This window comes from Hippoglossus stenolepis, chromosome 14, assembly GCF_022539355.2.
Source record: "Hippoglossus stenolepis isolate QCI-W04-F060 chromosome 14, HSTE1.2, whole genome shotgun sequence".
Classification (NCBI taxonomy): Eukaryota; Metazoa; Chordata; class Actinopteri; order Pleuronectiformes; family Pleuronectidae; genus Hippoglossus; species Hippoglossus stenolepis.
This window is the reverse complement of record NC_061496.1, coordinates 760,224-772,560: the sequence shown is the minus strand read 5'-3', so window position 1 is coordinate 772,560 and position 12,337 is coordinate 760,224. Positions and strand designations below refer to the sequence as shown.

The window sequence follows — 12,337 nt, the reverse complement described above, 5'->3', positions numbered from 1 at the left end:
TCAGCGAGAGAGGAAGGGGAGGAGGGGTGAGCCGCAGGAGGAAAGAGAGAGAGAGAGAGAGAGACAGAGAGAGAGAGGAGAGAGAGGGAGAGAGAGAGAGAGAGAGAGAGAGAGAGAGAGAGAGAGAGAGAGAGGAGAGAGAGAGAGAGAGACAGAGAGAGAGAGAACAGAGAGCGAGAGAGAGAGAGAGAGAGGGAGAGAGAGAGAGAGACAGAGAGACAGAGAGAGAGAGAGAGACAGAGAAGGAGAGAGAGAGAGAGAGAGAGAGAGAGAGAGAGTGTAATCAAGGTTGGAGTGTATAACAGAGCTGTTCGTCGCTCACTGCCTCAGTATCAAGGCAGTCAGCAGGCACACATACACACACACACACACACACACACACATCACACACACACATGCACACACATCCACACAAGCACCCAAATCTTGTTTTCTGGATATCGGACCGTTACAGCAAACCTGAAACTGAGACGACACACACACACGTGGATTTATCTCTGAGTGTGAAGACTGAAGCATGGACGATGCTGCCACCGGGTTCGTATGCTCTCTCACTGTGTGTGTGTGTGTGTGTGTGTGTGTGTGTGTGTGTGTGTGTGTGTGTGTGTGTTCTGGTGGTTTCGTTGCTGCCTCAGTGTGAACAGCTGAGCTGAGAAACGTCTGACTGTTTGTGTTTCCTGTCAGTGTATCAAGTCCAGGTAGAGGTCACCTTTAACCTGTCTCCATGTCTGTGTGTGTCTGTCTGCTCCACACACACACACACACACACACACACACACATATACAAACAAGCACTCAACAAAACAATGCAGCATAACCCTTATGTGTAGAAGTCTGCACCCACCTGTTTGTGTGTGTGTGTGTGTGTGTGTGTGTGTGTGTGTGTGTTGATGACTAGTGCAGAGTGACTTAATTGGCGCCTCCCCAGGTTATGCTGCATCACTCATTCAGCCTCCTGACACACACACACACACACACACACATTGAATATCTGTCTCCATGTATTTTTGTTTGTGAGCTTGAAGCTGAAATATTCTTCTCTGACACGTTCTTTACAAATAGAACCGGACTGAAACCGAACGTCCAGGTTCTGTTCCAGAAGTGAAACCTTGTGTAAAATCCTTTCAGCAGTTTGTCATGAATCTCACTTCATATGTTCAGATAAAGACAGCAGCATGTCCAATAATCTTTATTTCATATTTTATTATCCTTTAAAGAACACCATATGAAAACACCTAAATATTACAAAAATATATTTTGTCCAGACACGTACATTTAATATTGCAGTGTGATAAATACAAATGACAGCGGGACAATCAAACTCCTCTTTATCCAACATACATTGTTCTGGTTCTAAACTCATCTTCATATTTGAACCAGTATCACCAGTTAGGTTTGTTATAACATACATATCTGTAACTTCAGTTTGCTCATCAGGTGATATCAGAAACAAGGTAAACCTTCTGTGGTCACAGCGACACACTGGGCCCAGACTCCTGAAAGTCACGTTCTGTCAACACGTCCTCAACACTCGCTGCTTCATCTTGAAGTTCAGTTTGAGGAGGAAGAGGAAGAAGCCAGATCTAGATGGTATGAAGAATGAGAAGTGATGATTGTGTTTCCGTTCTGTGAGCGCCTGTGCTTCCATGATGGAGCCCCGCCCATCTCAACTCAGCTGGTTGGTGCTGAACGTTGTCACGCTCCCGATCACGCTTCCGGGTCACACTCCCGATCACGCTTCTGATCCGCTCCTGGCCACGCCCCGATCACGCTTCGGGTCACGCCCCGATCACGCTCGATACGCTCCTGGTCACGCCTCTGGCCACGCTCCTGATCACGCTCCTGGCCACGCCCCGATCACGCCTCTGGCCACGCTCCTGGTCACGCTCCTGGTCACGCTCCTGGCCACGCTCCGGGTCACGCCTCTGGTCACGCCCGGTCACGCTCGATCACGCTCCGATCGCTCTGGCCACGCTCCTGATCACGCTCCTGGCCACGCCTCGATCACGCCCCGGTCACGCCTGGCCACGCTCCTGGTCACGCCCGGGTCATGCTCCGGTCACGCTCCTGGTCACGCTCTGATCACCCTGGCCACGCTCTGATCGCCTGCGCTCGATCCGCCCCGGTCACGCCCTGGTCTGATCACGCTCCTGGTCACGCTCCTGGTCACGCTCCTGATCACGCTCCCGATCACGCTCCTGGTCCTGATCACGCTCCTGGTCACGCCCGGTCACGCTCCTGGTCACGCTCCGGGTCACGCTCCTGGTCCTGATCACGCTCCTGGTCCTGGTCACGCTCCTGGTCACGCTCCTGGCCACACTCCGGGTCACACTCCTGGTCTGATCACGCTCCTGGTCACGCTTCTGGTCACGCCCGATCACGCTCCTGGTCACGCTCGATCACGCTCCTGGTCTGATCATGCTCCTGGTCACGCTCCTGGTCACGCCCCGATCACGCTCCTGGTCACGCTCCTGGTCACGCTCCGATCACGCTCCTGGTCACGCTCGGGTCACGCTCCTGGTTGATCACGCTCCTGGTCACGCTCCTGGTCACGCTCCCGATCACGCTCCCGGTCACGCCCGGGTCACGCTCCTGGTCCTGATCACGCTCCTGGTCACGCTCCTGGTCACGCTCCCGATCACGCTCCTGGTCACGCTCCCGGTCACGCTCCTGGTCCTGATCACGCTCCTGGCCACGCTCCCGATCACGCTCCGGGTCACGCTCCTGGTCACGCTCCTGGTCACGCTCCTGGTCACGCTCCTGGTCACGCTCCTGGTCACGCTCCTGGTCACGCTCCGGGTCACGCTCCTGGTCACGCTCCTGGTCACGCTCCTGGTCACGCCTTGGTCACGCCCTGGTCACGCTCCGGGTCACGCTCCTGATCACGCTCCGGGTCACGCTCCTGGTCACGCTCCTGGCCACGCTCCCGATCACGCTCCCGGTCACGCTCCTGGTCACGCTCGACACGCTCCGGGTCACACTCCTGATCCGCTCCTGGTCACGCTCCGGGTCACGCTCCGGGTCACGCTCCTGGTCACGCTCGGGTCCCGCCGATCACGCTCCTGATCACGCTCCTGGCCACGCTCCTGGCCACGCTCCTGGTCACGCTCCGATCACGCTCCTGGTCACGCTCCTGGTCACGCTCCGGGTCACGCTCCTGATCACGCTCCCGATCACGCTCCTGGTCACGCTCCTGGTCACGCTTCCGGGTATACGCTCCGGGTCACGCTCCCGATCACGCTCCTGATCACGCTCCCGATCACGCTCCGGTCACGCTCCTGGTCACGCTTCGGGTATACGCTCCGGGTCACGCTCGATCACGCTCCTGATCACGCTCCCGATCACGCTCCTGGTCACGCTCCGGGTCACGCTCCCGATCACGCTCCTGATCACGCTCCTGGCCACGCTCCTGGCCACGCTCCTGGTCACGCTCGGGTCACGCTCGGGTCACGCTCCTGGTCACGCTCGGTCCGCTCTGATCACGCTCGGGTCACGCTCCTGGTCACGCTCTGATCACGCTCCTGGTCACGCTCCGGGTCACGCTCCTGGTCACGCTCCGGGTCACGCTCCTGGTCACGCTCCTGGTCACGCTCCTAGTCACGCTCGGGTCACACTCCTGGTCACGCTCCGGGTCACGCTCCTGGTCACGCTCGGGTCACGCTCCGGGTCACGCTCCTGATCACGCTCCTGATCACGCTCCGGGTCACGCTCTGATCACGCTCCTGGTCACGCTCCTAGTCACGCTCCGGGTCACGCTCCTGGTCACGCTCCAGGTCACGCTCCTGGTCACGCTCCGGGTCACGCTCCTGGTCACGCTCCTGGTCACGCTCCTGGTCACGCTCCGGGTCACGCTCCTGATCACGCTCGGGTCACGCTCCTGATCACGCTCCTGGTCACGCTCCTAGTCACGCTCCGGGTCACGCTCCTGGTCACGCTCCGGGTCACGCTCCTGGTCACGCTCGGTCACGCTCGGGTCACCCTGATCACGCTCCTGATCACGCTCCCGCTCCTGATCACGCTCCTGGTCACGCTCCTAGTCACGCTCCGGGTCACGCTCCTGGTCACGCTCCGGGTCACGCTCCTGGTCACGCTCCGGGTCACGCTCTCGTTACCTGTGATGATCAACATGAATTTACAAACGTGCATAACGCAGGTTGTAATTTTGATCACATGATGACACGTTGAATCATGAGTTGTCACCTGCTGTGTGAGCAAATCATAGACTGTAAAGATTTGTGATTGTAAACAAAGGCGTGTGGCTCCACTTCCTCCTGTTAAATTATAACCCTGATAGGAACTTGACCAATCAGGAGTCAGTGTTTTTATATCATCAAATAACTGATTCAAACCAAACACTTGAACAAACATCAGAGAGATAAGAACGACCTGAAACGACAGAAACATCTTTACAAACATTTATTTAACGTCTACTTTGATGTTTTAGTTTGGTCCATGTCCCATCTGCTAACATGGAGGAGGAGTTAATGACCTTTACTGCGGCCAGCCACCAGGGGGCAATCGAGACTCTTTAGTTACTTGATATATTCCTGGAACTCTTTGGTTCTCGTGTTGTCGCCGATGTTTTAACTTAACTAACCTCAAAATAAAAAGTACGAATCAGAAACGTGACGTCAGCTGATCTGTGGCTCTGGAGCTTTTCTCTGCTGCCTCCAGTCTGTTGTTATCTGGACCAGTTCGGGCTGTGGGGAGTAGATTAATGCCACCTCCTCTGAGGGGTGTGTGTGTGTGTATGTGTGTGTGTGTGTGTGTGTGTGTGTGTGTGTGTGTGTGTGTGTGTTTTGCAGCAGCAGCAGGCTGAGCTACTGTTGCATTGCAGTGACCTCCAGGAGCGACTGCAGCACTGCTTCATACTGAGGGAGGAGACGCATCTTTTCAGCCTCCTGCTCCTCCTCCTTCTGTCCTTCGCTCTGATTCTCTTTCTTTTCTTCCGTCTCTCTTTCCTCACAACCAGACGGGGAAGGTGGTCGTCACTGACACAGTTTCTCAAACTGTAAACACCCTAAAATAAACATGCAGTGACTCCAGGGACCTTAAAGCTCTGAAGATGAAAATAAAAATCCCTCTCCAGTCTTTTAATAAACCTTCTCCCGAGGACATTTCTTTACAACAAATATCTGGAGGTTTGATGTCTCACAGACGATCAGAGGACAGGAGCAGGGAGTCAGAGCTGTGAGGTAAATCACGCACTGACTCACAGATTCAATAGAATCAGGGTTTGTGCTGCTGCTGTTTTTTACACATGACTTCAGCTCTCAGGCTTTTCTGTGCTGCACAGACACACAGAGGTAAACCACAGCTTCTGACCCTCCAGGCCACATCCCTGTGACTGCCACTTACACTTACACACTGTCGGACTGTGGCACATCAGAACTAAATATTAAATGTGTGTGTCGCTCTCAGCTCGTACGATGCTGAAGCCTCTTTGGAAGTAAAATGACTTAAACTGCTGAACGAACAATTCTCAGTTGTATGAGACATTTACTGTTGTAAAGACGACATCAGACCAGGACCTGGTCCAAAGCCACGTCAGACAAATCTGGACGAGAGGCTAAAGATTCTTTAAAACTGTGTGTGAGTGTGTGAGAGGGAGATAAGTAAATGTGATTAGCGTGTCTCACCTTGCCATCACCTTGTTCTTCTGTGCAGACACACACACACACACACACACACACACACACACACACACACACACACACACACACACACACTGGACTGTATCTCTATACTCCATGTGATTCTTTCTCTCTTTCACTTGAACCTTCTCTTCACTGGAGCTTCAGTAGAACGAACCAGGTTCATTCAGGTGTTTACTTCATGTCCCTGTTCAACATCATCTCAACATTTCCTGTCGTCCAGACACTCGTTGGTTTCACTTCATTACTTTGACAATCAGCTTGTTGAAATCACAAGGGAGGAGCTCAGGAGCAGAGGATGATTCAGTTTGAGTGATTTAATGAAAACCCAGAGTCAGACACCAGAGAGTTCGGATCAAACAGACAAATTAAACCTCTGGTGAGCAGGTACAAATCTAAAATCCATTTGAAAACTACGGAAAACTAACGAGAACCCAGAGAACGATGGTGACGCTCTGAGGACTGAAAGCACGAGGATATAAATACACTGAGGACTGGTGGACCAACGAGACACGAGTGACACACAAACCCCCCCAACAGACACAAATAAAACAGGAAACACAAACCCTACAAACAGGAAGTTCACAGAAGAGACGGACACTCAAAGACTTAAACTTGCTGCTGACACATCTCAGACCACGTGTGGTTAACTTCTAGTCCATCACAACATTTATCTACAAAGCTCTGTGTGTGTGTGTGTGTGTGTGTGTGTGTGTGTGTGTGAGAACTGATGTTGGTTCTACTGATGTTGGTTCTCTTGTCCATCATTCAACTGAAAAACTAAAACTTCTGATTCTATTCAGGAAAAAACACGTGAAGGTGAATCATGTTCAAAACACGAGGATGAGCTCGGACAGGTCAGGCTAATTATTGTGTGTGTGTGTGTGTGTGTGTGTGTGTGTGTGTGTGTGTGATTCAGCCTCTACTCGGGTCAATCTGCACATTACCAGCTCCTACTAGAACATGGTGATTCATTTAAGACACACACACACACACACACAGTGTAGACGTAGCTGGAGGGAAGCTACTTTCTCTGCCGTTGTATTCATGACATGCATGAGAGTGTGCGTGTGCGTGTGTGTGTGTGTGTGTGTGTGTGTGTGTGTGTGTGTGTGTGTGTGTGTGTGTGTGTGTGTGTGTGTGTGTGCACTGATTTACTGGGACAAGTCACCTTGCTCGGAGCACATAAACACACTGCAGGGTTTTCTAGAATGACAGTGTTCATCAGTGTGTGACAGACGGACCCACTGCTGTCAACACACTGCTGTGTGTGTGTGTGTCTGTGTCTGTGTGTTGCATTCATATGCCTTTACTCTGCAGTCTTACCTGGAGTAACATTATTTTTAGCGGATGACCTCTAACCAGATGTTGTGCCCTCTGTACACACAGAGAACCAGATGTTTGTTGTGTGTGTGTGTGTGTCTGTGGCCTACATGCTGGTTTCAGTCTCTCTGCATGAGGACGATCACACTCAACACAAACTGTCAAACACCAGAGAGAACCAGGGAAATGTTTCTCTATTAGTCACATGATTTATCCTCTCACGTCTTCTCTCGTCCTGGAAGCTGCAGAAGCTTCAACGTGGACTAGATCCTAAAAGCTGGCTCCAGATCAGCTGCTGCACTGAAAACACTGGTTCAAACACTGCAACGTGAAATAACAGTATAAGATCAGAAACATGGTAGAGAAGTAAGACGTCTTCCGAAACAGGAAGTGTAACCATCAGTGTGTCCTCTTTGTCCTTCACCACTGAGTGTTAGTCCCCCCCCCCATAATACATTAACATCTGAAGGACACACACACACGAGACAAGGATTTATGTCCCATTAGTAAATATATTTACACACACCTCCTGTCAGAAGAAAACTATTACACCTCATTAAGTGTGTGTGTGTTTTGTGCAACACACACACACAAACACAACCATAGACAAAAAGACGACAACACACGACATTACATTTCATTGAGCTGACGCTTTTCTCCAGAGCGACTCACAATCAGTGCATCAACCATGAGGAACAAACCAGAACAACAAGAATAGAGAAAGTACAAGTTCTTCAAAAAAGCTAAACTACAAAGTTCTATAAGTTAGTGACATGTAAGTGCTTCTGAATATAGTGGTGTTTTTTAGGGTTTTGTGTTTGTTTGTTTATCTGAGGTGTGGTCTGAAGAGAAGTGTCTTCAGTCTGAAGAGAAGTGTCTTCAGTCTGAAGGGAAGTGTCTTCAGTCTGAAGAGGAAGTGTGTCTTCAGTCTGAAGGGAAGTGTCTTCAGTCTGAAGAGAAGTGTCTTCAGTCTGAAGGGAAGTGTCTTCAGTCTGAAGAGAAGTGTCTTCAGTCTGGAGGAAGATGTGTGGACTTCCTGTCCTCATGTCCATGTGGAGCTGGTTCCACCGTTTAGGAGCCAGGACAGGAAACAGTGGTGATGTAGTTGAGTGACAGCTGTCCCTCGCAGTGAGGGAGCAGCTGATTGGTCGATGCAGAGCGGAGTGGACGTGCTGGGGTGTGAGGTTTGACCATGTCCTGGATGTAGACTGGACCCGACCCGGTCACAGCACGGTACCAAGTACTGGAGTTTTGAAGCGAAACCCGTCTCCACTTCTTCAGAACTGAAGCCAAAATATATCCAATACAAATACTGCCATCTTGTGGTGATGACATCATTTGCAGTCAGTCTGTGCAGCAGTGATCGTGGGGTTGAGCTGTGATGTAGAGGCCCCGCCCATACACATGCTCGACCAATCAGGAGTCGGCCTCAGCTGTCCGACTCTGATAGGAACTTGACCAATCAGGACGTCTCAGCCTGTTTTTAAATCATCAAATAACTGATTGAAATGACAGAAACATCTTTGACAGTGAATCTGTGTTTTTCTCAGGATTCAGTTTCAGCTGATTATCTCTGTCGTGTGTGAACATGTTTGTTCAGAGTGATGGAGCCGAGTCTCTGTTTGAATCTGCTTTATATTTCACTCACGGTTTATTTCACAGACGATTAAACAGTATTTTGTTTGACACTGAATTTAATCCTCCACCTCTCACTCTTCTTATTTAATTATCTGCATCTCTTAAATCCTCCTCTTGTTTTCTCCTAACTCCTCTCTCCTCCTTCCAAGTCTTCTCTTATATACTCATCTTTCATGTCTGTTCTTCTCTCCTCAGACCAGCACCTCCTCCTCCTCCTCCTCCTCCTCTTTCCTACCTGGAGTCACTTTTTATTTATTTACTTATTTTCCACAGTTTTGTCTGTTTTCTCAGAAGGAAAAACCACGTAAAAAGGTTCCTGTTGAGATGTTTTGTTTTTGTGATTTTTCGCTCTCCACCTGACATTTCCTCTTCCTGTTCCTCTTCCTGTTCCTGTTCCTCTTCCTGTTCCTGTTCCTCTTCCTGTTGCTGCTGCAGAGCGCTGGTGTGAGCGTTACGGAGACCTGCAGGGGGAGCTGTTGTGCGTGGAGGTGGAGAAGGAGCGTCAGGGTTTGGGTCTCAGTCTGGCAGGAAACAGGGATCGTTCCCGCCTCAGCATCTTCGTGGTTGGACTCAGTCCTGGAGGAGCGGCGGCTCGAGACGGACGCATCCGGGTTGGAGATGAACTGTTGGAGGTTAGAAACGTTCAGATCATCATCACAGTGTCACCTGTTATATGACATCACGTGACATCCCATCAGATCATGTGACATGACGTCACATGACGAACATGAGATAAACAACACCACAACATCTGTAAACAAGTGAGCAAGTGACGCCATGAAAAATAGATGCTGAGGAACAAATACACACAGACAGTAAGATACACACACACACGTGTGAGTCTGGTTTGGTGGAATCAGTGACTTTAAAGTGATGATTTTTCACACTTACTGATTTTGGTGATTTCTTCTGATTTATTTGTGTAAATAAAGAAAAACATTCTCTGTTTTTTTCTGGCAGATCAACAACCAGATTCTTTATGGGCGGAGTCACCAGAACGCCTCGGCCATCATTAAGAGCGCCGGCTCCAAGGTGAAACTCATCCTGCTCAGGTAGGACTGCAAGGCATGCTGGGAATTCAGAGCAAACACGTGCATCTGTTTAAAGGACTCGTCGGTTTGGTCTGAGCTCGTGAACAAGAAGGCGACTGACGTCTGAGACAGGAGACGTAATAAAGCAGTTTCTCATTGGTTCACAATGTGATGCAGTCATGTTTGTTTCTTTATTTACAGTCTGTGGAGCACGTTAGCACGTTAGCACGTTAGCTCCTCACAGAACCACTGCTAAGGCCTCATGTGTTAGCAGCTAGTTGTGGCTAATTAGCCAACAGCTGCATTTATTAGCAAGATAACTTGAATTTAATCCAGAAAGTGTCTTTTACAGATGTTTTTACTTAAGTATAGACCATGTCCAATTTGGATCAGTTTTCTTCAGGACCTCAGAAAGAGGGAGTGTTCTTCTTCACTCCCTCTTTAGTTCTGCTCTTCTATATTCTGTCGCTCTGATTTCAACGTGAGCATTAAACAGGTTGATTTAATCCGAGTCAGAGAGAATCAGGTGAGAGCTGGCGTCTCGTTCTCACTCCGTCAGTGTAACAAGCTGGAGACTCCGAGAAATCCAGATAAAAGTGAATCAGTGCAGAAGGAGAAGCAGAAATCAGCTGGTGAAGAGTTTCACGTTGTCTCTGAACACGTCTCTGCTCCCTCCACATCAGCATGTCCTCTGTCCTCCTCATTTCAGGGTCTAACTCTGTCCCTGAAGTTAAGTTTCAGTCTCATCTGAACATGAGTGAAGGTGTAAATTCATTTTTTGTAACGACGTCTCCTTTAGTTTTACCAGAGGCTGAACCTGAGGGTGTGAGCTGGTCAGTGGGAAGAAGAAGGTCACTGAAACATGACCTGACCAGTCATATGTCTCAGATTATAACCTGCAGGTTTGTCCTGCTCGATGCAGATACCAGAGGATTAAACTGTGCTCCTCCTCCTCCTCCTCCTCCTCCTCCTCCTGCAGGGTAGATCAGCTGCTGTGAAGTGAGCAGCTGTTGTGTTTCACCACGGCCTCATTAAGAGTTTCCTCCGTCATTTCTCCGTCAGACAGGATTTACTCCACCGGTCGATGATGAAACTGGAGTTTCTCTTTTTATCTGCAGAGTTGATCATGTTTTTATTCAGCAGGGAGTCGCCAGAGGAGTTGGGGGGAGGGGCCTCCTCCTTGTTGGTATTATTCTGTTTGATCGGATGCTCGTTGATATAAAAGTTGAGTCTCAGTGAGCAGCTCGTCGACCTCTGCCCTGGGTTTTGTCTCTCAGGCTACAAACAGGTTGTTTACCTTATTGGTAAAAGTTGTATTTGACCTGATCGTGTCTTTCACCAACAGTTTGAAGCTGAAGGTAGTTTTTCCTCATCATCGTCACCATGTGTGTAAATAGGATTATTCCATATGACATCAACAACAATTCATATTTCTGCCTTTTCTAGACCCAATGACACTTTACACTATATCATAAACACGTGAAGAATTAAAGTGTGAAATCACTGTTGTGATGCAGCGTGCGTGAGACCTGCAGCTGAAGACGATCCCGTCCTGACAAATAGAGACAGATGAGCGTGTCAGTCCGAAGTGAGACTCGCTGTGACTGATGCTCATTGTGTTGTCATGGCGTCAGGATGAAGGCTCATGAGACGCCCGCCTGTCAACGCCAACGTAAATCACAACAAGTCGTTAACGTGCTCGCTGAGCTGGAACCAGCTCGCTGCGTCTCATCAGCACCACTTTTCTACTCAGCGTCGCAGAAAAATCTTCAGATGAAACGATTGCGTCTGAGAAATGAAGACGTTAGAAAAAACAACACAACATGAATTTATGTTTTAAATAAAATACAGTAAATCATGTGGAACAACAAACTTTATTTGTGTTTCTGTTTCTCAGTGAGGTTTAAATCAACTGAGCTCATTAGAGCTGAGGACACAGATTTTATTTGATCATTAACCAAAAAATCGTCTCCGTCGTAAAGGAGCCGATATTCTAATGAGACCTGATGATGTCACAGGTCAAAGGTCAGAGGATCATCACCCTGAGGGGAACATGAGCATCTCAACCACATCGATCAGAGTCCGACGGCGTGATGTTAGAACCCGGTGGAGGTCGTGTGTTTCCTCCCATGATTCCCTCTGTGCACCTGCGGCTCGCTGAGGGTTTTTAATTTTTTCCTGGCGGCTGCTCTGATTGAATCCGGCCGGCGTGCCGGGGCAGGAGGACGCCGCCGCTCGCGCTGTGTTCAGCCAGATGACAGAATCTCGTTAAAGTCGTGTCCACAGGCCGCCGCTGAATGATTTATCTCTGGGTAAAGGTCGCCACGGCAATGAGCAATGGGATGTCGACAGGGCCCGAGCCTCCCGACACATCGCCATGGAAACGGGAACGGTTAAGTGTCACCCTGCTGGTGAAACCATCTTGATCCGTGCAGGAATCTCATGAATGAATCGTACTGAAGAAATGTTTGTTTGAGTGTAAACATTTTATTTAACTCGACTTTAATGGAAAAACTCGACACTGAAACCAAAACATGACAAAGAGAAATGAAATAAAGAAACGTTTGTGATTCCTCATTGAATTGTGTCCAATCATCAGGGCTGTGGTTTATATTTTATAGTTTAGTTTGAATCGAGGCAGCGCTGTGTTTCATGTGGTCGCCTGTCGGTGGCGTCATATCCTCTGTGCGT

At 49.4% G+C, this 12,337-nt stretch overlaps 1 protein-coding gene across 1 annotated transcript in view; it reads left to right on the top strand.

Annotated features, from left to right (window-relative positions):
• patj (PATJ crumbs cell polarity complex component) overlaps positions 1–12,337 on the top strand; it is a 70,216-nt gene that overhangs the window by 45,029 nt on the left and 12,850 nt on the right. Inside the window, 2 exon segments of the mRNA XM_047342835.1 lie at positions 9,051–9,247; positions 9,576–9,667. Of these exon segments, the coding sequence (XP_047198791.1) occupies positions 9,051–9,247; positions 9,576–9,667 (289 nt within the window).